Here is a 26,239-nt window from a genome sequence, read left to right on the forward strand (position 1 = left end):
TTTAACTATTGCTGCACATACGATGGGTTCTTGGCACAAGCCTCACTCATGACCTGTGGTTGTGGAAGGACAGGCTAAACCCTGAGGGCTGCCACCTAGCACAGGACCAATGTTGCCCTTGGGCCTTACCTTTCAGTACAAGATCTTGTTGCGCGGCTGTTGGTACGGACTGTTTGGAGGAGACCCTGATAACTCTCCAACTGAGCTGGATGAGGCCAACCAGAGGGCCCTGACTCAGCCTCTTCTTGGGGAGCAGAGCCTGCTGACTCGATGCTCCCCAGGCTACAGCTCCAGCGACTCCCCACTGGATTCTCCCACCAAGTACCCACCTCTGTACCCACCTGGCAGGATCATCCACCTTGAAGAAGAGAGTGGTTCAGGGAGGTGAGTGGAGGGAGTCACATGGGTCTCCACGCTCATCTGCTGAGGGTGGCCAGAAGCCCGGCTCAAGGACAGCATCACTAGCCCATGTTCTCTTTTGTTCAAGGTTTGGCTGCTGTTCTGCTGCCCGGTACAGGGCAAGGTGGGCACATGAAGCAGAATTTGGCAAGATCCTGATAGGCCCAAAGATGCTGACTGACCACCTGCCTAATATCGTCAATCAGGCGCTGGACAGAGTAGTCGCGGACAGAACAGCCTGTGTCTCCTGCCCGGGACAAGGTGGCCCTCCTGCAGCTGTGGCCTAACCCCGCTTGTGGACACTGCCCAGCACAATGGGCTTGCGCTCCCCCTCCTTTAGACTAACTGAATGTGAGTGGCTTCTGTGAGGCTGGTGTGGTGGTTCCCATCAACAGTAAGCTGGTGGGTCCCTGTAGAATGGGCAACAGTATGACCATACAATTCAGAGAAACTTTTTCTTAAGACAGGGTTTCTATGGAGCCCTGGCTGTTCTGGAATTCCATCTGGAAGACCAGGCCAGCCTCAAACTCAGAGATTCAACTGCCTGGGATTAAAGGCATGTGCCGCCACCTCCAACCTATAAAACTATTTTTAACCACAGTATTACTAGGATCAGGAGTCGGGAACACGCAGAGGTGTTAGGACTTCTGGGACAGCTTGTGGAGCAAGCCTCCTTTAGCCACCTGAGAACTCCACATATGAAGACCCTTGGTGAATCTCTAGCACTTCAACCCCTGCCAGGAACCCATCCCGCTGTTTACAAGAGTCTGACTCTAAGACGACAGGTGTGCACTTTATCTTCTTCGCTGGTGTTGGTGCGGCACTAAGGGCAGCCGGAGCGTCCTCTGAGTCCACTGTGGCTCCATTTGTACAACATGAAGTGATTGCTTAACTTTCACGTATGCTTAATTCTCACAGTATTCTAGCTCTGGAGCCAGGTGTTGGGCTCAGGGAGGATTTTTTAAAATAAAGTAATTGATACACCATCAGTGAGTGCACAGGAAGGTCTGTGTTACTGGGGGACAGGAATTCCCTACATTAGCCTCTTGGAGCTGACATGGACCACTGTACCTAGGTAGCAATGAGAGTTTTGCCTTTTTATGGAAAATCAAGTTGTTTGTAATTCTGGCTACTGAGACCTGCACATATTCCAAATACAAGGAGTCCACCAAGTCCAGAAAACAAAAGATGCCAAGTGTGTTGGTGACTTGAGCTGTTTTCCCAGCACTTAGATGGGGGGCAGGAGAACCAGGAACTGGAGGTCACACTTAGCTACTTAACAATATGCTAACTCGAGATGCTGACTCCAAACAAAACCCCAAAAGGGGGCTAGAAAGACTAAAGGGAAAACTTATTAAATATATTAATATAAATACAGCTGCCAAGTACAGTGGCACACACCTTTAATCCTAATACTCTGAGCAGAGAGGCAGGTCATTTTCTGTGAGCTCAAGGTCTGCATAGTTCTAGGCCAAAAAACCATAGTGAAACCCTGTCTCAAGAGTACACACCCTAGTTACAGCGAAAAAAAATTGAGGAAAGAAATATCTTTGGTCAGAAATCTTAAGGGGCTGGTCATAGTGGCACACACCTTTAATCTCAGCAGTTGGGAGGCACATCCAACAGGCAGGCAGTACCTGTGAGACCACCCTGGTCAACAGAGTGAGTTCCAGTACAACCAGAGCTATATGAGACCCCCATCCTAAAGAACAACAGAAATAACCCAAAACCGAAACCCCAAGGAAATTCCAGTAATTTAGACCCAGAGAGTATCCCCCAGCAGAATGGCTTCTGTTGAGATAAAGGCCCTCAGAGACAAAATGAGAGAAATTAGACTGGAGTTGTGCACGATACAAAGATTTGGTGGCCAGATGATCCGGAGACGTGGCAAAATGCAAACTGATCAAAATAAAGTATCTTAAGATTCAACAGAAGGGCCAGAGATGACCTGGTCAGTAGTCTCACTTGAGGACTTAAGTTCAAACCGCTGGAGAGGGAGACAGGAAGGCCCCTAGGGCATCCGACAGGTGAACCCCAGCAGGTTCAGTGACAGAGCCTGTCTTCAGAAAAATGGAGCATCACCTGGGGCTGGTCTCTACAGACGTGTGCACGCACACTTTAAATTTCAGATTTCAATATGCCAGGAAGTTTAGTCAAACTCTTCACAAATAAGAAGATTTAAGCATTATCTTTAGGAAACCGAAGTGTGGGTGAGGCCAAGTTCTGTTATCACTGGATACAGCCTCAAGTGTATGTACGTATAAAATTATGTCTGCTGGACACTCAATGTTTGGAGAGAATTAAGATGATGGTGTTGGGGCCACTGGGGAGACCTCGTTCCTCACATCCTTATTGGATCAAGAGCTGTGGCTGAACATTGCGGTAAAAATTTAGACTTGGGAAACAGCCAGATATGTCACATACCTTTTAATTCCATCATTCAGGAGACAGCCACCGGCAGATCTTTGCGTTCTACATCAGCCTGGTCTACAGAGTCAGATCCAGAACAGCTAAAAGCACTTGCTCTTGGCAGAGGACCCACAGTTGGTTCCCAGCTCCCACATGGCAGCTCACAACCACCTGTATCTTTAGTCCCAGGAGATTCAAAGCCACCTTCTGACCCCTGTGGGCACTGTATACTAGTGATAAGGACATTTGAGCAAGCACTCATAAATCTTTAAAAAAAAATAAAAGGATGAAGTCCTGCCTCTGGAATAGGTCAGGCAGAGCTCATGTCCTTATAATAAGCATTTACTGCTGTGTTTCTAAACTGCCTGTTTAACTCTGGTTAAAAAAGGTTTGGAGCTGGGTGCGGTGGCACAGTCCCTTAATCACACAGCACTAGGGAGGCAGAGGGCAGCCAACACTACATAGTGAGACACTCTCAAGAAAGGAAGGAAGGTAGCTTGGTTTGGGACCAGAAAAGATGGTTCAGTAGGTAAGGGTACCCGTGGCCAAGCCTGCCAGCCAGAGTTGAGTCCCTGGGTGGAAAGGGCATGACTCCTGAAGGCTGTCCTCTGCCCGCACATGCTGTGCCACGTTCATACTCACACACACAAGTACTGTAACTTTTAAAGATTCAAAGTACAAGAATCGCCAGTGAAAGCCAATTCTAACTGGCTGTATTAACAGTACATGTTCGGGTTCCCCGAGGATCACGTGGTCTACCCTGCCTAGTTCCACAACCCAGCTTCCCCATGTTATGCACTCAATTCTGGCAAATCTCCCACAGGGATGTGCTCATGCAAACACACCCCACTGTGGGCAACTTCACGCGGGCACCTCAGGCTCAACAAGACTGAACATGAAGGCCACCCCCACTGCATTGTGTGGCTGTGGAGTTACCTACCTTTTCCCTGGAGGTGGCACGCCCTCCACCCCAGTCTGAGAAGCACACAGCCAACAATCCAGGAGTTTAAAGTGAGGCAAACATGTTTGTCAGGTTCCAAAAACACAAGCATGACCAGTTGTCTGATTTAAGGATTTATTAAGTCATACATGCAAAACATACTGCTAACTGCATTAGCAAAAGATCAATGTAAAAACACTCCACAATTCTGCAACTGTCAATTGAAAAGTTTGTTCTAGTGGTTGGAAGGCCAACACTGTGTTCTTGCCAGTGAGTCAGGTTGCACACAACAGCGCTAGCACTAGCAGTTGACAGAACCTCACAGACCCAAAGGAACAGCTCTAGGCAGAGCCACGACGGGAAGCATGTGTCCACGTGGGTGAGGTCTAGAGGGGCAGCATTAGTCACGTGACAGTGTTGGTACTCCGGCAAGACAGTGATGTTTAGAAGGTTCATAGTTTAAGAATATCTAAAATAGTTTAAAAACTATAAAGCTGCAACACATGATTTTTACACCTAATTACTAGAAAACTAAGGAAAGCACTTATTAGCTTTGAGTAAAGTAAGGTGAAAACAGGAGTGCACTCTACCAATCTACCAAAAGAAAAACAAAGAAAAAAACTCCAAATGCATTATCAGAAAGGTCTTATAGTACAGGTCAGACATATTGCTCGTGAAGAGGGGGCCCTAAAGAAAAGTACTTGCTAAGTTAGCAACTGTGGGGATGGCCAGTTTAAATATGGGTTCCACAACCCATCTGGGGAGGGACGGCAGTGTAGGGAAAGGAAAAGCTCAAGAGAGACACTGCTAAGACCTTTGCCATCTACTGTGTCTGACAGAAATTAACCGTTAAAACTCTTTACCCGTGACACTTTTATTCAGTTGAATTACTCCATGTACAATGTAGTGTAAAGTAATCTCTACTTCATATTAGTCAAAATACTGTCTTTATCCTTTGATCATGTTGTGTTTCACACACTCCACCCAGCACACCCACGACTAGGAACAGAATACTTCATTAGAGGCAACACGGGAAACCAGAGTTCTGTTCAAAGTCTGCAAAAGCTAGTCAACTGGGATTTTAGAAAACTCACTATGAAATCAAAGGGCTGAGATGTTACACTCAGTCATTGTGACGTACAGTACAAAGTTATGTAATGAACATGGGCTGATAAGTTACAGGTGCGTTACATGGCAACGTGTTGTTAAGGAGGCTGTGCTGCATCACGCGGTCTGGAAACTAGGGAAGGGTCTGCACCCCAACTCCAGAAGCTGCAGTCTTCTTAAAAACAAAAGTCTCTCTCAACAGTTTAGTACTTAAGTGTTCTCAGCACAACACGATTTAGTTCAGAAGGTATTTTGGCAATTCTTAATCTGAGCAAGATTAGGGGTTTTGAAAAATAAGGCTTTAAGAAGGCTTGTCATTTAGGGCTGAATTTTTAATAGACCGTAAGTTGGAATTCTTACATTTAAAACAGAACCTTAAAATTATTGACTGGTTCATTGGTTCAAAATGGTTTTATGGAAAAATGAATCTGTAACAAAAACTTGGCATCAAATGCGAAGGCTCCACCGTTTTTTTGAGCAAAGCGTACAAAGGTTCCAGGGACAGGACCAAGAATGAGGGGCTCAGACATTTACAACAACAGGCATTTTCTCTTCCTCTTCTTGACAGGAGGTGGACAGAGAACCGCTCGGATAGCTTCATCAAACACTGTCTTGAGGCCTCGCTGTGTGAGTGCTGAGCACTCCAGATATTTGACAGCACCTAGAAAAGACAGCCACAGGGCATTGATGGACACTCCATCGGGCAATGACACCACAGAACTGTAAATCAGACCACAGTTTCCCCGCACTAAGCCAGCACAGTGTGGCTCAGCAGCCAACTCCCAAACCAACACTAAAGGCCTGGCTTGACTGGGTGCCCAAAGCAAAGAGACCCCCAAGTAGAAGAAACCTTCCTCTCTCAGATGGACAACTCCAGCTGCTTGTCACCAGGACTGCAAAGCAGAGAACAAGGAGGGTTCATACCGATCTCTTTCGCCATGGCTAGCCCCTGCGGGTAGGTGATGGGGGTCAGTTTCTTCTCCTTCAGCTTCTCAATCGTGTCCTTATCATCCCTAAGATCAAGCTTCGTCCCCACTAGGATGATGGGAGTGTTGGGACAGTGGTGTCGCACTTCAGGATACCACTAGTGTGAAGAAAGAAACAAAGCCATGCCGCTCTCCTCAGCCAGCTAGTATGCACCGAGGACCAAACCTCCAGCCACAGCGGGCCCCACAAAGCTGCTCTGCCTTCTACTCAGCCTTCAAGAACCATGCATACCCTGGCTAGCCAGGCCCCGAGACAGAGAACAACACAACAGACCCCACCTGTCAAGAACCAGGAGAAAGGAGAGAAGGGCAGTACCCTCAAAGGAATCATTTTGTTTTTTAGGAAAGGTCTAATTTATAGGATCACTCTAGAAAAACTCACCATCAGCTCAGGATGAAAATATAGAAGCTAGTTCCACTGTCCCCACCATGGTCCCCATCTCTACACCAACAGGGTCCCTCACCCTTTTTCACTAAATTGGTGCAAGATGCTGGAGCAGAAAGAAATGGTCACTACATCAATTCTGAAGTGCTTGGTACCGCTGGGACGAGAGCCTGCTTCCCAAAGAAATTAGTTCTAGAGACCAACACCCTAAAGCCATAGACTTACAAATGGCCCATTCCTCAGTACAGCTACTAAAGTCAAGTTAAACAATTCAAAGTTCCCAGCAAATGATGGCATTCATCTTTCTTTTTAATATTTCTTTCTTAGAGTAATGCTGACTCCTGAATTTTTACTGATAAAGATTCATTAGCTTAATGCTTCAGAATGACATTATGCAACAATCATTCCGTAAATTCCACTTACCTTTGCACGGACATTTTCAAATGATGCAGGACTCACAAGGGAAAAGCAAATTAAGAACACGTCCTACAGAAAGGAAACACAGGCAACATGTAGAAGACAATCTTAAACTGCCCACCAGCTCTGCCTACTGCTGCTTGCAATGAACCATCATAGGCACTATGTGCCTACCGTTAGTAGCACCTAGGTGCTCACTACCTCCCACTTACTCCCCACCCCACCCAGTTGACCAGATGACTCCCAAACCATTACCAAGCCTGCCAACCAGACTTCAGATTAAACTGCGGGCAGCCGTGTGAGGCTTGAGAGGTATCAAATCACATCCCAGGAGGCTGCTTTCCAATCATGCCCAACTGGGAACCTAATTATCGGTTTATCAGTTACCAACACAGAAACTCTTCTGAAAAACAGCGTCTCGGGCTCATGGATGCAGTCGATTTTAAATACATCACCTACCAAGATACACTTTTCATTAAGCTCACCATGTGCACATGAAGCACAAACCATCTTATATCATCACTAGCATCTATCAGTCAGCTTGTCACTGTCCCTGGCACAAAATGGAGTTCAAAGATTTGCTTCCCAGTCCTCCAGTCAGGGAGGGAACTCAGTGTGACTTCCCTTCCAATGACAAGCAACAACCACACCCCAGCACCATCACAGCTTCCCAAGCACAGCCAGGGGCCTCTGGGAAACTTGCCCTGAAGGGCAGCTGTGGCCCAGAAAGAATGCAAAGGGAAAGCAATACAAGAGTGCTTACTCGAGAGAAATTGCTGGCTAAATATAAAATATCTGAGTTTTTTTTTTCCTATCTAGTATTGCACATGACATAAAATTCAGATGTTTACCTGTATAAAATAATGTCCAAGAGTCTAAAATGAATGCTAGACTTATCAAGATACAGCCCTAGAAAATGCAATTATTCTATTTTGTGAAATGTGTACAGTTCCCAAGCTAGCTAGCACCTTAAACCATCCAGCTGGTATCTCGTACCTGAAAAGGAAAGAAACATTCCACACGACAGCTTTTTATAAACGACATTGTTTACTTCAATGCTGGCACATGCACAAGCCTACCGGAGAATCACCAGGGCCTCCCAGCATCCACGTTGATTTGATTCCAAACCCTCTCAAAGCAGAGTTGGGTTAGCTCACCAGCGCTGCAGCCACCCCCGCAGCCCACCACACAGAACACCAGAGGAAGAGAAAAGACCCTGGGAGTGAGGTTAGTCTGGCTCAGCGTTATGACCACCCAGGAAAGCACCAGGTGGACCCTCCACACCTGCACCTCCTACCATCCTGGGGAGGGGCTTCGGGAAGCCTCTTTCATATGGGAGGAGGGGAGCAGGCAGTTCTTGGACCACTTTAATCAACTGGTAATGAACAGTCAGGCTCCAGTGAAAGTTTATTTCATCAAGTGAAACCTCTTCTTGAGTGAATCAGCTAGAAAACACTCAAGGAACCTGAGGCTCATAGTATTCCTGGGGAGACTAAGTGAAATGAGAGGAGAGACAAAGCTGGAGGCTGAAGTGGACTGAAGTCTTACATACGGCAATCGGCTTGTCTCTGCCCCTGGAGGTTCTATCTTTACCACTTGTGTCTCCAACCTAGTAATGCAGGAGAACTTTGCTTGAGTTCAGTACAAACTAAGAAATACAAAAGTCAATATAACCCGTTAGTCTTCATCAGAAGTTGTCTCAGCCCTCCTGAGGAGTCCAAAGGTGTACAATGACTTAATACATCTCAGAAACCAAGAGCCACAAAATCAAAGGGTCTGTCCCCTGCACAGTTCAACAAGGAGATCAAAGGAACACTGGGCCTGTCACCAGGGCACTCCCACTATGGTAGCACCTGCCAGAATTTAACACATCCCACAGAGCTCAAAGTGTTCACAAAGTGTCCCTTAACATAAAAAGGCCTGTTGATGGCACTCATCAGTGACAAGATAGTTCTCAGAGGTAAGCCAAAGGAAACCTCAGAGATAGGTGAGGCACCTGCCTACAGGCACACTAAGGCTTTCCAGAACAGGGAGCCAAAGGAGTCAGCCTGGCACATCAGTCTTCAGACTGCAGTCACTAACACAAATGAACACTGTTATTCAAACTAAGGTCCCTTTTTGTCAGAGTTGAAGAGGTCACCACTTGATAGCCATTTTATAGGTGACAACCTTTTTTATTTCCATCACAATACTTTCCATTTGTTTTTATCCTCAGTAAAAATGAGAAACATTTGGGGGCTGGAGAGATGACTCAGCAGTTAAGAGTACTGACTGCTCTTCCAGGGGTCCTGGGTTCAATTCCCAGCACCCAAACTGTCTGTTTGGTGTGTCTGAGATAGCACTCAACTGTCTGTAACTCCAGGATCCAACACTCTCGCAGACATACACAAAAATAAATAAATAAATAAACAAACAAATAAATAAATAAATAAATTTGCACGCTTGCTCTCCCAATATAAAACACCCCAGAAATTCTAATAAAGAAAATCAAGGCAATATTTTAACCTCACCTCACTCAAGCTTTGTATTTACAATTCAAAGAGGGCAATTTCCAGAGACTCCAGGTTTCATCTATGGGCTATTTCTGAAGGTGTTCTCCTAAGGAATTGACACAAAGTGTCCCCCCCTCCAAACAAAACAAAAACACACATTGTTTCATTGTGACGATCATCAGAATAGGTCAGAAAACAGCTGGAGCACACCCCCTGGCTTCATTCACTCTACCCCTTATCCCTGCAGCATCTTCCAGATGGAGGAGAGGCAGGCACAAGTGGAACCAGACTTCCAACCTACACCATCTGCCTCCTCCTTTCTTTTTTTTTTTTATATATACAAGCAATCTTTTTAAAAAATATTTATTTATTTATTTATTATGTATACAATATTCTGTGTGTGTGTGTCCGCAGGCCAGAAGAGGGCACTAAATCTCATTACAGATAGTTGTGAGCCACCATGTGGTTGCTGGGAATTGAACACATGACCTTTGGAAGAGCAGGCAATGCTCTTAACCACTGAGCCATCTCTCCAGCCCTGCCCTCTCCCCTTGGTCTAAATTAAATTAGTCAGCTTCTGATGCTTTTTCCTACCATCCATCCCTTCCAACCTTGCCTTCCTGATACCAAGGTACAGGGGCTATACTACCTGTGTCCCTGCTCCTCCCCACCCTTGGGACAGCACCTGTCTTTCCTTCTCATGATTTCTGGCCCATCTTTCCTGGGGACTTTACTGCTCTCCTCAGATCACAGGACACTCACATGCCTCCAGCTGAGTGTGAGTCTCCAATGACTTTAGTACTCCCTTATCACCAACTACTTCTCCCTCACTAGACAAAAACACAGCCAGAGCATAAAGAGACAGTTTAGTTAGTAAAGTGTTTGCTGGGGAGGCATGAGAACAGCAAGGTGGCTCTTGAGGCACAACATCTGAGGTTGACCTCTGTCTGTCTGTCTCTCTCTTCACACACACACACACACACACACACACACACACACACACACACACAGCGTAACACCAACTACAGCTAGAGTGGTTCTACTTGCCACACCATCTCCAGTATGAGCCAGAGCTGAGAAACAAACAGGGCAGAGGAAAAGGTGGCTGAATTCTCACCACCACAGAACTACAGTGGCTTTTAGTCTACTCTTTCCTAAAACACTGTATCTATATTTCAGATTCACATCTGAATTTTTCTTTTCTTCTTTTTTCCCCATCTCTTTAATAGGAATTTTTCACACACAGAAAATGACTAGGGGTTACATACATAGCAGAGAAAAGGCAGATCTAAAAAAATCTAGACAGGAGTTCCCAAGAAAAGACAAGCAGCCTTGACACCTGGGAGCTAGCCTGATGCTGACAGCTTCACTGAGTGGAAGTGTTCCTGTGAAGTCTAACGAGAGAGAGAGAGAGAGAGAGAGAGAGAGAAAGGGGGGGGGGGGCAGAATACAAGGAACTGCTTCTTCACCAGGAGCAGCTTCAGCCCTACTGCATCCCACCACCTTCTAGGTAGGACTTCTTAAAATACAAGGCTGTCACAGAACTCAGCCAGAGTAAACCCCTTTTACTGAGTCCTACACACCCCCAATTACACAATACAGTGTGTTTTCCTCATGGCAAAGAGCAGCAGACCCTATTCTGGTTAACTGCAAGTGGTTTCTAGTGCTCTCTGGCTGGAGGACCAGACATCTAACAGTCATCTTAACAAAGGCATAGATATCAAAACTGCACCAGGCGGTGGAGGTACACAGCACTCAGGAGGCAGAGGCAAGTGGAGCTCTTGAGTTTGAGGCCAGCCCGGCCTATAGAGCAACACAGAGAAACCTTGTCTAGAAAAACAAAGCAAAAAAATCAAAGCTGCAGCCAGGTATGCGCGGTCACTCACCCCTCTATCCCAGGGGCTAGAGAGATGACAGCTTTGCTCTGTGATTACAAGAACTGGCTGCTCTTCCACAGGACTCAGGCTCCACTCCCAGCACCCATGAGGTAGTTCACAAATGTCCCTAACTCTAGTTCCAACGGATCTGATCTGGCCCCTGCAGACACCAGGCATGCACATGGTACACATGCATATATGAAGGCAAATATTCACACACACAAAAACAAACAAATCTTTAAAATATCACTGTAATCTGTGAGTTCGAGACCAGCCTGGTCTACAGAGCTAATTCCAGGACAGGCTCCAAAGCCACAGAGAAACCCTGTCTCGAAAAAACAAAAAACAAACAAACAAAAAAAAAACAAAACAAAAAAAAACAAAACACTGTAAGTTGCAGGCCACCCTAGGCTATACTAAAGGAGACCCTGTCTCAAAATAACAATGGCCATAGGAAGTGGCACATCTCTTTTTAGTGTGCTTCAAATAAGAATCTTCCACTTGAAAAGAACACCTGAGCACAGTTTTTTTTTATGAGTCACAAAAACAGACTCATACCTCAGAGAGCCAGAACCATATACCAGTCAGCAGAGACCCAGAATAAGATGCCAGCCAGGAAATCTTGGTCTGTTCCTGTATTGACAGTGTGGCCTACAGCAGGCAGACTTCATCTGAGCATAACTTGCAGATCTCAGAGAGTCCTAGCAGGCAAATATCTAGCTGCAGGCTGAGTGAGAATCTTGTCCTCCTTTCTTGCTACTCAGTCTATCTTATATAAGAAAACCGTCCACCTGCTCTGCACAGATAAAACAGCAAATTTACAAGACCTATGTTGAGTCAGGCCTCACACACACCGCTATGGCTCATTCAGTCTGGGAAGAGTCCACCTCACTCATCTGCGATACTCAGTACACAATCTGACTCCTGCCAAGTCACCTTTGACTTGCTAAGAATGACTCCCTTACACAGAAAGGCCTCGCCCTACTCTGTACCCATTGAGTCACATAGGGTGGCCCTCATTTCTCAGAAATGATGCCACACCCTTCCAGACACATCCACTGAGCTGGACATATACCAACTGCTGTTTTAAAATCCACTTAAAATCCAGAATTATTCAGCATCCACTAGAGGTAGAACACTTTTAAGATCCCGAAAATTGCCATCATTTTGGGACTGTGAACTAATTTTAAAGATGCAACCACAGTTAAGTTTTAGCACTAGATTGATTAAAAAAAAAAAACCTACCCATTCAAACCCTTCCTCTTAACATTTCTGCTCTTTGTTTATTCAGCTACAAGTCAATTAACCTACAGTTCAAAAAGACAGTATCTGGCCAGGCGGTAGTGGCACAGGCCTTTAAGCCCAGCACTTGGGAGGCAGAGGCAGGCAGGTCTCTGTGAGTTCAAGGCCAGCCTGATCTACAGAGTGAGTTCCAGGACAGCCAGAACTGTTTCACAGAAAAAAATTGTCTCGGAAAAATAAACAACAACAAAAAGACAATATCTGGTAACTCCTCCACTAAGAAATGAAAGATAGAGAAAAGGTATCTTCTAACGGGTAAAACCACCACTAACTAAACAAAAGTTCATTTACACACACAAAGGTGTAGACTGGAACTAAATCGAGACAAAAAGTAAGGGCTAAATCGGTTAGAGCTGCCCCGTCAGTCAGGGCTCAAAGTCTGTCTTTCTCTAAACTGTCTCTCTGATCGTAAACCAGGTCTCCCAGTAAATAATGAGGGGCACTAAAGGGCACACAAGGAATGTTCGTCCAAGGAAAACCTGGAACAAGGATCCTTGGCCCATCTAAGGTAGAAGGAAGAGCAAGTGGGCATACAGGGTGGGGACTCTGCCAGAACTGGTGTGCACACAACGAGTATTATTTTGTTATTATTTCTGAAACACGGTCTTACAATATAGCCTAGCCTTGAACTCACAGACATCCACCTGCCTTGTCTGCAAAATCCTGAGATTATAGGCTTGAACCAACACACCTGGTCTGAGATGTATTAACTCATGCTAGTGGCAAGTAGGCAAGGCCAGAGATGGAAAAAATTGCCTGAGAACACACAGCTAGGAAGAATTCAAGGCTTTCACTCTGCTGCCTTTAACGTTGGTCATCTTACACCAAAACTGCTCTAAGATATACTTTTGCTTCCTTACCCTGTGCTGGTACGTATAAAGACCAACACCCTGAGCCATACCCCGGCCCCAAAACACACTGTGTAAAATGAAGACCTTGTATTAAGACAAGCAAATGACATACATATGAAAACTGCTTTGCATCCTAACACTGTTTTCCAGTACCACTGTTCTGCCAACCACTGCTATGATTAGCTTCAGGTAAATCATCAATCATTTGGTTGCCTCATACAGAAGCTAAACTAAAGAGATGTTTTCCTGGCTAAACACAAAGGCTTATTTAACAAGCCTTTAAACTGAAACCTCCACCTCCCACTTAATACTGAAGTCAAGAACTATGTGCTTTATGGGGGGGGGGGGTAATTAAGTCCTTAGGTAAGTTTAAAGAAATCTTAGCTTTTTTTTTTTTTTGGAGACAGGGTCTCATGTAGTCCAGGCTGGAACTTTCTGTGTAACCAAAGATGACCTTGATCACCTACCTTCACTTTCAATTATAGGCATAGGTCACTATGTCCAGTTATGTGGTGCCAGGGATATAACTCAAGACTAAGATTGTGAACGGCAAGTAATCATTTCACCAACTGAGCAACATCCCGACTCAAGAAACCTTAATATTAACTCCTTGTTTTTTTGAGACAAAGTCTCAAACTATAGGCCAAGTTGGCCTCAAACTTGTAGCAATGTTGCCTCAACTTCCTAAGTGCTAGATGACAGGTATGAGCCACCATGTCCAACCTAAGTGCTTAATTTGATTTTACATCCCCACAGTCCATCTTTCAAAGTAACTGCTGTTAAGAATAGCTTTGCAGCCAGGTGGTGGTAGCGCACGCCTTTAATCCCAGCACTCGGGAGGCAGAGGCAGGCGGATCTCTGTGGTCTACAAAGTTCTAGGAAAGGCTCCAAAGCTACAGAGAAACCCCGTTTTGAAACAAACAAACAAAAAGATTGGCTTTGTGACAGTACCTGTTCTGTGTGGTTGTCTGGAGACTAAATAAAAGAATGCAAAATAAAAAAGGCTGAATAACTGATAATATTTAAAAACCCAAATTTTGGTTTGCATGAAAGGAGGTATGCATTTACTAGTGGAATAATTTATCTTCCCTTAAATGATCAAAGACCCCAGCCACAGCAACATAGCAGACCTGTGAGCACTGCTCATTAGGTGGACACTGAAGAACCATACTCTAAAACATGGTAAAAGTCAAGCATGAGCCTTACTGTTTGCGGATAGGAGAGGGGACGCAATCTGTCATAATCTTCTTGTCCAGCTGTATCCCATAAGCCCAGATTCACTGGCTTTCCATCTACCATAACATTGGCAGAATAGTTGTCAAAGCTGTAGAACAGGACAAGGAAAGGTTAGTCACACCCTCACAGCTTCCCAAAGGAGGTGTGCTACAGGAAAGAGGATGGGCCTGGAGGCTGCTAGTGAAGAAATCTTCCCTGAGGCATGTGAAGCTGCCTAGAGAGGGCGGGCTGAGAACAGGACACAGAGAACCAACTATACACACAAGCAGAGAGATGAGAAGGAAAGGACAGGCTACTGACTCACAAGGAAACAAATGTAAACTCAAAATGAACTCTCTGCCTTTAATAAAGGTTTTCTCTCAGGAGAAATAAAACATGGAAAGTGAACCTCTTAAAATCCCACTTGTGGGGCTGGAGAGATGGATCAGAGGTTAAGAGCACTGACTGCTCTTCCAAAGGTCCTGAGTTCAATTCACAGCAACCACATGGTGGCTCACAACCATCTATAATGAGATCTGATGCCCTCTTCTGGCCTGCAGGTGTACATGCAGGCAGAACACTGTACACATAATAAATATTAAGAAAACATTAAAAAAAATTCCACTTGTCAAATTTTCATGAGCATATTTTGTTTCAACTAGTGTCCTCAGTTTAAACTGTACAGAGCAAAGTCACCTATGCCTGAGGCCAAAGTGCAGTGGTACAACCAAATACAGCAGCGATTTTAGAAGACACCCACGTTTTCAGAGTGAGTACACCTGACCACATTAAGTGTGCAAATTAGCCTGAAACTGCTACAGTAAGAGGCACCCAAGAAAAGCCTACTGACTAACCAGAGAGAGGAAAAGTCATTTTTGAAAAGACAAGCAGCTGTGGTGGTTTACAGAGGGGAGGCAAAATAATCAAGAGTTCAAAGCCAGCCAAGGCTACACAGTAAAACCCTAGTGGTCCCCTTGGGGTCTGAGCCTTCAAGGACGCACTGGACTCGGACCTGAGGATCGAGCTCTGCACCACCACGAGGTTCCCCCAGTGAGCCATTACAAGAAATGTACTTTGTCTTCCCACTCAATTGGGTTACCCATACAGAATCCAACCCAGAATCTAAATCTGCCCCACCCCCTAGTTTTACTTCTACAGCCCTGTAAGAGACATGCAACAATTGATGACTGGCCAGAAAGGCCAATTAAACCAGTGCGATAGATACTCTGCTCCAGGCCCCACAGAGCCAAGCTATCAGAAACTGAACTGCGGTGGTCAGGCTCTGATTTTCTTTACATTCCAGTCTACATACTCCACAGTGTGATTTTCTTTTGTTTTCTAAATGTCTAAAAGTCAGTAAGGAACTGTGCATTCTCTCACACAGGCCTCATGTAAGAAAATCATACATTAAATTGATTTTTTTTTAAGCTCTAAATACCTAACAATTAGATTCCAATGTTTGGGAGGAAAATAAACACCATTAATTCATATATGGATTGACAAAGGCTTTACAAAACAGAAAACACATCGCAGGTAAAATGATTCCCAACCCAAAGAGGATACTCACACGGTGGGGATGTACTCTCCAGGAAATGCATTGGTCGTGTAACTGATCAGCAGGCAGGTTTTACCAACAGCTCTGAAGGGAGAGAAAACGGCTGTTTAGTCAACATGAACACAATCCTGGTTTCCACTACTCTGCTAGAATACTCTAGAAAATGATGGGAAACAGCTATACCACATCCAGAAGTGTAAACAAATGAGCTTTTCTAACATTTAACACTCTGCACACGTTTATCTTTTTCTTTTTCTTTTCTTTTCTTTTCTTTTTTTTTTTTTTGATTTTTCGAGACAGGGTTTCTCCGTAGCTTTTGGTTCCTGTCCTGGAACTAGCTCTTGTAGACCAGGCTGGCCTAGAACTCACAGAGATCCACCTGCCTCTGCCTCCCGAGTGCTGGGATTAAAGGCATGCACCACCACCGCCCGGCCACATTTTTATCTTAAAAACAAAACAAAACCTTTGTATTTCTCAGAAAGGCAGACTGAACGACCTCCTTTTCTGTGTGTGTTGCATGTGGACCAGCAGTCAAGGGTATGCAGTAAGTACAAGGCCCAGTGAAATGCTTAACATCTTCCACTCAGAGCTGACACCAATATGTGAACAATGACCGCTTCTGCAAACTGCACTATTTCTCAAGTACTGACTAATGTTACTGCCTGCCTGTCCATAACAGAGCACAACCAGTTAAAACAGCCACAGGCTCTCACTCACTCATATCTAGGCACATTGCCTCCCCACCCCCAATCCTCACAAGCTGTGAAAGAAGCTAAGTCAAATACACTAAAGATGCTAATGAAGGACATAGGGATGGAGTAAACTTCTCAAACAGTTGCAAAGAGAAGGCAAAAGAGAAAAGTGCAGAAATATGTAACCATAAGGGACAGACAGCTATAGCTATCACTAGTGGTATCACTCAGGCAGAAGTTAGGGTACTGTTTAAAAAGTTCTCAACCATTGAATTTTTGTTTTGAGACTATAATTAAAAATGAAAACTGCAGGCCGGGCGGTGGTGGCGCACGCCTTTAATCCCAGCACTCGGGAGGCAGAGGCAGGTGGATTTCTGTGAGTTCGAGGCCAGCCTGGTCTACAAGAGCTAGTGCCAGGACAGGCTCCAAAGCTACAGAGAAACCCTGTCTTGGAAAAACTAAAAAAAAAAAAAAAAAAAATGAAAACTGCTGCACCATTTGCAAAAAAAATATAAAATTTCCAAGTTTCACCACAGTCCCTAGTTGACTACAGGGACACCCTAAAGGCTCCGTCCAAACAGTAGAGTCCAGCTCATTGCTGCCTCTGATGGCTTACTAAGGTCAAGGTGATACACTGGTGTTAATCCTAAGATTCTGTTGCTCAGCACAGGCCACTGCAGACTGGGCTTCACTATCCAGAAGTAAGTTTGTACTTCCCTTCCACTCTGAGGCTAAGGGTTCCATAAGAGCAGAAGCTCAACCACTCAGTCTTGCCAATACTTGCTTGACTTGTAACATTATAAAGAGCTTAATGAAGTTGGAGCTTCCCATCCTAAAGATCTCACTGTCAAGCACTACATCACCAGCAGGTTAACTTCCAATCCCTAACGGCTTTCTAAACAGAAATGACTCATTAGACATTTATCTTGTGAAAGGCTTAGAATGTCAAAACAAACCTGTATGAGCAAGACAGCCTAAGATCTGGAGAGGCCTAGTCTGGAGATTCAGAACTAGCTCTATCATTTACGTGTATAGTTTCTGGCACATCTGAACTTCCTTTGCTGCCTCTGTTCTTGCTTGTAAGTAGATGCATTCAACTCCAGTGAGCAATAATCCAATACCAATTTACACCAGCAAAGGAAGGTACTGGGTGCTGAGATAGTGCAGGAAACAAGACTCATGGATAGCCAGGAGTGGGGGCTCAAGCCTGTAATCTTAGCACTTGAGGGCTGAAAAGAGGATCTCCAGGAGTACCAGGTCAGTCTGGGCTACATGGTGAGTTTCACTCTAGCTAGGGCTACTTAGCGAGAACCTACTTCAAACAAACTGTACATTCCACACATATATGGAAATGTCAATGAAGGCACTTCGTACAAGTAATATAAGTAATAATTAAAAAAAAAAACCTTAGCTGGGGCTATAGCTCAGTGGTAGAATACTTGCCTACTACACAGGCATCCTGTGCCCAATCCCTAGCACTTCATCTTCCTCACACCACCATCATGCTCCCCAGCCTTTCACTAGCTCTGCACCCCAGCTAGAGTAGAGGCATCATCTTTGAAAGGCCCAACTGGAAAGAAGACTGAGACAATCTGGTATTGAGAATTGTGTTGTTGCTATTTGTAATAATGTACCTGTGCACACGCGTCATAGTATGCGTGAGATAAAAAGTTCAAGGTAGCAGTTCTCAACCTGGGGGTCCAATGAGTCTTTCACAGGGTTGCAAAGACCATCAGAAAACAGATATTCACATTACAACTCATTACAGTGGCAAAAATGAAGTAGAAAGGAAAACAGTTGTATGGTTGGGGGTCACCACACATAAAGAACTGTATTAAAGGGTTGCAGCATTAGGAAGGTTGAGAATCACTGCTTTAAGGGAATAAACAGCTTCTCCCCTCCTATCATGTGTACCCAGGGATGGAACTCAGGTTGTCAGGCTTATCGGCAGGCACCTTCACCTACTGAAGTGGTCTCAATACACAACCCTAATGACCTTGAACTTACTATGTAGATTGGGCTGGTTTTGAATTTGTGCCCACCATGATCCTTTGACCCATTTACCTCTGCCTCCTCCGTGCTGGGGTGACAGTTGTGAGCCACCACATATGGCTGGGAATGTAATTATTAACATAATTAACTACAATTTATGTTCTATAAAAACATGACTATAGGGTTGTGATGCAGCTCAGCTGGCCTAGCATACACCACGTCGTGGGTTTGTTCCCCAACACTAAATAAAACCAAGCAGGGTGGCACTTGTCTGTAATCCTAGCACCCAGGAGGTAGAAACAAGGAGGGTCAGAAGCTCAAGGTCATATAGCGCTCGTGAGGCAAGCCTGGGCTACGTGAGAGCCTGTCTCTGTACTTTTACTAAATTCTTAATTTTAAAATGGATCAGCATAAATAGAGAAGTTATTACTTTTCTTTTAGTGTATTTACTCATTCCTTGTAAACACACGGCATAAATGAACTCTAGAGGCCAAAGTCAACAACTGAACTACAGGAAGTAACATCAAGAACATGTTCACATGGGGAATGGAAGCCGTATTTGGTCACAGCCATGATTGACAGTGCTGCAGAATTTCTGGGAGTTTCTATCTGCTTTGGAATTTTCTGAATTTGTATAGTTAAGTACTTAGTTTCAACCTCCCTTTAATCTTTAGAAAACTAGCCTTGGTCTACTGGAAGGAACTGCTGTCCGCTCTATATTAGCTCTTCCCCTAGCACATGACATTACTATTTCTTTAACCTATCTGTACTTCCTGCCCTATCCTGTAGAAAGGACTAAGAATGAAGCCCACTAGTGATTTCCGTTCCTACTGATGTCTTCATTTTCCTGTCAAGAGAATTCTGTGCTTCAAGCCTTCTGCTTTGACCGGCTCTAATATTATTTTTCTGAAATTTACAAATCAAACCTTAAAATACACATATCAATAACCTGAAAGCACTGACAACTTCCTCACATTAAAAACATGTAGAGGCTAGTGAGATGGCTCAGTGAGTCCCAACATCCACATCAGAGGGCTCACAATGCCTATAACTCTTCTGCAGGCATCTACGTGCGTGCATGCATACACTCAGACACGCTTCTATACACACAAAACCTTTAAAGGTATGTAAAAAACTGGCTATGTAATCACAGCACTTGGGAGTCTTAAAGAGAACTGCTTCAAGTTCAAGTCCTACATGGACTAAGAAGCAAAACCCTGTCCAAGAAGAGGTCTCCATCACTGCTGTAGCACATTAGTAGAAGGCTTGCCTAGTGCAAACAATCCCCCAAATTCCATGCCCAGCACCAAAGGATGGGAGTAGATCTAAAAAGAGTAAAGAACATAACTAGGTGGTGGTGGCTCACGCTTTTAATCCCAGCACTCGGGAGGCAGAGGCAGGCGGATCTCTGAGTTTGAGGCCAGCCTGGTCTATAAGAGATAGTTCCAGGACAGGCTCCAAAGCTACAGAGAAACCTTGTCTGAAAAAAAAACAAAAAAGAATAAAGAACTTTCTGCACGGCCTTGTAAGACAAAACATTCCTAAGACTGGGAAACCAGACTCATCCAGTAACTGGAAACCAAATCCAGATCAGGTAGGTAATACTGTCTAAAAGCACAGAGATCTGACCAAGTCAATCTTAAGGGCGGGGTATGGTGATACATACCCGTCTAGTTCTTAAAGAGGGCAGAGGGATCCAGAGTTCAAATCTAGTCTTGGGTACAAAGGGAGTTTGGAAGCTACCCCGGGCTGTATGAGATCCTATTTCAAAAACTCAAGTGGGAGCTGGAGATCCAGCTCAGAGGTTAAGAGCTTATTGCTCTTCCAGGACTCAAGCTTAGTTCCCAGCTCCCATCAGGCAGCTCACAGCTGCCTATAACTCTGCCTTTGGAGTAGACAATGCCCAACCCTGACCTCTGTGGGCATCCACTCATAAAAATACACATAAAAATTTTAAAGTAAGAAATGAAGTGAAAGATGACTGAGGAAGATGCCTACCTCTCCCTCCATGTAGACCCATGTCTGTGTGCTCACTCACAAATACATGTATGTCCTCCTCTCTCATATTCCTCCATAACTGAAAGACCTTGAGCTAGAGTCTGAAATTTCTCTAAGAAATATCTCTAAGCCGGGCGGTGGTGGCGCACGCCTTTAATTCCAGCACTTGGGAGGCAGAGGCAGGTGGATCTCTGTGAGTTCGAGGTCAGCCTGGTCTACAAGAGCTAGTTCCAGGACAGGAACCAAAACCCTGTCTTGAAAAACCAAAAAAAAAAAAAAAAAAAGAAATATCTCTAAGGTACAAAGATTCTGAGATTCTGTAACAATATTTCTTCCACGACAAGGTTATGTTCGGAAAAACAGATGAATCATGAAGAATTGTTCAATTCAGAACTCTCACACTTACGAGTCAGGAACTTCATAACCAATGGGTATAAAGATAGTCATTAACACCATTTAAGACTTCAAACTAAGACTCTGTACAAAGTTTCAATCCAAAGCACTCTTCTGACTTCCAAGGGCACTAGGGACTTGGTGCACAAAAATACATGCAGGTAAAACAGCCAAGCATATAAAGTAATAAAAACAAAATTTTAAATTTGGAGTCGGGTGATGGTGCCTTTAACATGCACTCAGAAGGCAGAAGTGAGTCTTTGCCCAGCCCAGTCTACAGAACAAGTTTCAAGACAAGCTCTAAAGCTACAGAGAAACCCTGTCTCAAAAAAACCAAAAAAATAAAATAAAATAAAAAAATAAATTTGGAAGCCAGTGCAGAATTCAAGTGCCTTCATAACAGGCCAAAATAAACAGACATCCACATCACAAGAAAACAAAAACTCATGAGGAGCTTAAGCAAATTCATGGGCCATGCTATCACTGATCAATGGAAGCAGAGTAAAATGTGTCCATTCCTGTAGGGATGACATCATAGGAGGCTGAACTAACGAAATTCCTAGACAGCAATGTCAAAGTTAGACAATGTACTGGACCCAAATCCATACGCAGACAAGAAGGAAACTTAAGATTTGGCTTGTCAGCTTCCTGGTTGTCCTATCCTAAACTAAAGCAGTCCTGTTAAAACCACTGAGGTAGTTGTGGTGGCACTTCTCGGCAATCCCAGCAGGAGAACAAATCTAGGTCAGGGCTGGGTGGGGATTTAATGGAGTAATACGACACTTATCTACCAAATGTGAGGTCCTAGGTTTAGTCCATAGCACCAGCAGAAAGAAAAAAGTGTGTGTGTGTCTAAGAGTAAGAGCGCTAGCTCAGTGTGGTTCAGTGTATGCCATACACTACCAAGAAAAATCACACGCTCTGCTTTCAGAAATACCATCTGATATAAGGTTAAATCTCTCCTATTTTATATCCACTGTCAATTAACTACTGAACAGAGACTAACCCACCAGAAGAATACAGGCTGACTAATTTAACATGGTCATCAGAATTTTTAACTGCAATTCCTCAAAAGAACTTTTAAATAAGAAAGTTCCCAATTTGTACGATCTTAGTTTGTCATCACTCCTTATATTAGAAGGAACACCAAGAGGCTTTTAGCCCTGTAAAATGTGGTATACTATATATGACATTAGGTTAATTGCTTTAAATATTTTCAGAGTAAAAGGCACTCCAACTATACTTCAGGCACAGCTTATTTAATAAAAAGCAAAAAATATTATTGGCATGCAAGGCTATGTATCTATACTTCTAACCAGTGGATCTCATGCTGCAACCTTTAATCCAGTTCCTCATGTTATAGCAACCATAACGCTTTTTCCTTGCTACTTCATAACTGTAATTTTGCTTCTGTTATAAACTGTAATGGGGGGGATCACAGGTTGAGAACCAATGTTCTAAATCAATGTTGCTGTACATTCAAAGTGTAAATTTCATCAGTCTTTTGGTAAATGTCTACTTCTGTTACTTAGCCCCAACAATATCTATGTCAAATATAGTACGAAAAAGCACATCAAGAAGGTCTGGAGAGATGCTCAATGGTTAGGAGCACTGGCTGCTCTTGCAGAGAACCCAGGTTCAATTCCCAGCATCTACACTGTGACTTACAACCATCTGTCACTCCAGTTTCAGGGCATCTAATGCCCTCTTTCTGGCCTCCTTGGATACCAGACACAAATGTGGTACAGACATACATGCAGGCAAAACACTCTTGTTTTTTTTTTTTTTTTGAGACAGGGTTTCTCTGTGGTTTTGGAGCCTGTCCTGGAACTAGCTCTTGTATACCAGGCTGGTCTCGAAGTCACAGAGATCCGCCTCCCGAGTGCTGGGATTAAAGGCGTGCGCCACCACCGCCCGGCTAGGCAAAACACTCTTATACATTCAGCATGTTTAAAGTACGGTCAAATGTGGTGATACACACCTTTAACACAGCATTCAGATCTCTGGGAGTTCCAGGCCAGCCAGAGATACACATCGAGACTTCATTAAAAAAAAAAATGTATACTGGGGTTAGAAAGATGTCTCAGCAGGTAAAGGTAAGCCTGACTACCTGAGTTCAATCCCTGGGACCCAAGTGATAGAGCCAATTCCACCAGGTTGTCCTCTGACCTTCACAGCTTATTATGGCAATGTATGCCTTCCACACAATACAAATAAATATATTTAAAAAAACAGTGTTGCTTTTTTTAGAAAAAGACTGAAAAATTCAAGGCTAGAAACTGCATTTCTAACATTCTTCACAGACCTTCATAGTAAAAACAAACAAACACAAAAACCCCAACAATGATAGTAAGAATAGGGGCAAGTGGGAATGGCTCAGTGGTGAGCACTTGTCTAACACACAAGAGATAAGGCACTGGAAACACACACACACACACACACACAAACAATGGTAACCAGCACTTCCAGGCACTCCACAAGGACCAGGCACTTAAGAGCCTCTTAATATTCAGCATCTTGTTTAGTCTTGTTTAACTTTCCCTAGAGGCATCTCTCTTGAGGAAAAGAATGACAGGCTGAGGGTTACTCCAGAAATTGAAACAGCAGTGGGGGGCTGGAGACATGGCTCAGCAGTTAAGTGCACTGGCTGCTCTTCAAGAGGATCTGGGTTCGATTGCTAGCACCCCATGGTGGTTCACAACCGCCAGAAAACTCCAGTTTCAGGGGATCCTCTGCTTGCACAAATATATGGCACAGACATACATGCAGACACAACATCCGTACATATAAAAAACTAAAAATAAGAAAAAGTAATGGTACCCAAAGGAAGGCTCCAGACCCCACAGGAGGCATTCTGGGTATTTTTGTTTTATAGTCCGTAACAGGCTAAGATGTATCTCAGCTGTTCAGCACTTGACAGAAGCATAAGGCCCTGAATTCCAACTCCAGCACAGGGGGAGGGGGGAGCAGACCTACAATATGATCTATAAATATCAATAAAAATATAAGCATACCTGTTGCATGTGTATTTCAGTCAATCTTAAAAACTTTCAAACACTGTGATATGGTCCTGATTCAGCAGCAATTTGCCTCTTTTTTAAAAAGTAATTTTTTGAGAATGTCATCCAATGGATTTTGATCATATTCATCCCCACTCCTCCTCCTAGTTTTGCATCCCCCTCTTAAAAGCCCACCTAGTCCACTTTGTGCTGCCCATATACTCCTGAGTGTGGGGCCATCCACTGGAGCTAGGTGGATCTACCAAGGTCACACCCATAAAGAAAACTCATTCTCCCACCCCAAGAAGCCATCAAGGGTCCATTCCTACTCAGCCTCGGCCCTCCCTGCCCTGGGCTAGGATTCTGTACAGCTGCTATGGAGTTCAGAAGTATAGTCCAGAAGGCACTGCTTCCGTCTAGTGTCCCTGACCTCTGATTCTTACAATCTCCCTTCTTCCTCGACGGTGCTTAAGCTTTAGGACGACGAGGGTGGTGATAGAGCAATTTAACTTATAAAAGACTAGGAATGGTACAGCCTCCCAATCCACAAAAGCATTTCTAACTTTTAAAGGAAGTTCAGATAACTTTTCAAACGTTCCCCAGGAAAGGTGCATTCAAAATACAAACAAACGCTTTCACTCAAAGCAGGCCGGATGGCTCATACCTGTAAACCCAACACTACCAAGGCTGTCACAGGCGAATAACCATCGAGGACCAAGACACAGAAAGACCCTGGCTCCAAAACAGAACTTCAACTGCTTTCACTATCAAACAACTGTCCCAGGTGACAAAGCTTCCTTTTAGGAGGCGAAAGGGAAAGCAGCGGACACATTTCTAGCCTCTGAGACTCCCAATATGTAGTTCTATACATTGAGCCGTGTTCTGTTTGTGAAACAACCCCCTCCCCAAAAAAAGAGGGGATCTGACCGTTTGGTTACATTAGTTACAGGGGCGATCCCAGACGTCTAACGTAGAGTTATGCAAATAGGCTGAACAATCGATCAAAAATTCAGGGGCTGCGATTCAGGAAAATCCGTGTTCGCTGCAAGCGTGGAAGACAGTAAGTTTGCAGCGCGTCCTACTGAACTTGAAAATGTACCAGTTGCATTTTGCGTTTGAGGAAACCGGGAGTAGTAAATCTGCAAGCTTCCTCGCTAACACGAACCTACACAGGCAACGCTGAGACGCGCGATTTTGCTCCGATTACACTGAGATTCTTGTTTCTACTGAAGGAGGGGGGGCGCCTGCATAAGACCAGTCTTGTCTCCCTCAAGGGCCTGAAACCATCACGAACAGTCATGAAAAGAACTGCCTCGAGTCACAGGGAGCTGGATCTGCAACGTCCCTATCTAACGCCTTCAGAGAAGGCTCTTTTTTTTTTTTTTAATGACCACACTACGTTCAATGGACAGTCTTCATCACACTCAACTCCTTCAGCTAGCATTCCAGTAACTTTCCCGGCGCAAAGTGTGAAAATGAGCATTTTTATAAACAACCTGCAAAGTCGAAGCAACCGAGTCCGTTCCTAACTTCCAGGTCACCCAAGTGGCCGGTGCAAAACTGCATCCAATAGGTTCGACTCGGAGGCCGTTACCTAGCCCAGTTCTCGGGGGGGAAATCCTAAGTTCATGAAGAAACTGGACTTCCTTTTCTCAAAAACAATACAGAAAAAAAAAGCAAAAATTTTCAAACCAGCCCCGTCTACGTGCCAACGAGAGCAGGGCGACGGGCGGTGTCCGGGGGAAAAGAAAGCAGGAGGGTGGAGTTCACTTTTCCCTCCGGCCGGCTCGCCCAGGCCCTCCCCCAACCAGAAGCCGGAACCAGGCCTGGGAGGGTGGGAGGCCCGCGCCCCCCAGAAAGCCGGGCGCGCGCTCTACGCCAGCCCGAGGCTTTTCGGGCCTGCGGGGACCCGAGTGCCGCCCGCCCCCCACGGCGCCGCGGACGACACCCCTTCCGTCGCCCCCGACACGGTCGTGCACTCACCCGTCTCCCACCACCACACACTTGATGGCCTGCATCTGGGCCGCTCCGTGGGCCGCGGCAGCGGCGGCGGCCGGTCACTGAAGCGGGAAGCGGCGGGCTCGGGAAACGCGGGGCGAGCGGGTGCGAGGCTGCGGGCGGCGGGGCGCCGAGTGCCGGGACCGCTGTCCACGCCGCCTGGTCCTCAGTGGACTTGGAAGGCGAAGCAGAGCAGCAGCCACCACCCAAAGCTGAGGAAAACTGCAGAGAA

The 26,239-nt window shown here is 44.9% G+C and overlaps 2 protein-coding genes across 4 annotated transcripts in view; one reads left to right on the plus strand and one right to left on the minus strand.

Annotated features, from left to right (window-relative positions):
• The window catches only part of Daglb (diacylglycerol lipase beta), a 36,871-nt gene extending 34,111 nt beyond the window's left edge, over nucleotides 1–2,760 (plus strand). For all 3 annotated transcript variants that reach the window (XM_041678222.1, XM_041678224.1, XM_041678223.1), the window contains 2 exons: nucleotides 137–384; nucleotides 488–2,760. In XM_041678222.1, the coding sequence (XP_041534156.1) occupies nucleotides 137–384; nucleotides 488–686 (447 nt within the window). In that variant the 3' untranslated portion in view covers nucleotides 687–2,760. The remainder of the gene's footprint in view (nucleotides 1–136; nucleotides 385–487) is intronic.
• A 1,111-nt stretch (nucleotides 2,761–3,871) lies between these two features.
• On the minus strand, nucleotides 3,872–26,239 carry Rac1 (Rac family small GTPase 1). The gene is made up of 6 exons (XM_041678026.1): nucleotides 25,993–26,239; nucleotides 15,948–16,019; nucleotides 14,372–14,489; nucleotides 6,650–6,712; nucleotides 5,780–5,939; nucleotides 3,872–5,516 (listed from the first exon to the last, which is right to left on the minus strand). Exons 1-6 carry the CDS (start codon nucleotides 26,025–26,027, stop codon nucleotides 5,386–5,388), a joined length of 579 nt encoding a protein of 192 aa, XP_041533960.1. The 5' UTR covers nucleotides 26,028–26,239; the 3' UTR covers nucleotides 3,872–5,385.

The sequence above is a fragment of the Microtus oregoni genome, unplaced genomic scaffold, assembly GCF_018167655.1.
Source record: "Microtus oregoni isolate MIOR12 unplaced genomic scaffold, Mior012 000029F_ref0000214, whole genome shotgun sequence".
Taxonomy (NCBI): domain Eukaryota; kingdom Metazoa; phylum Chordata; class Mammalia; order Rodentia; family Cricetidae; genus Microtus; species Microtus oregoni.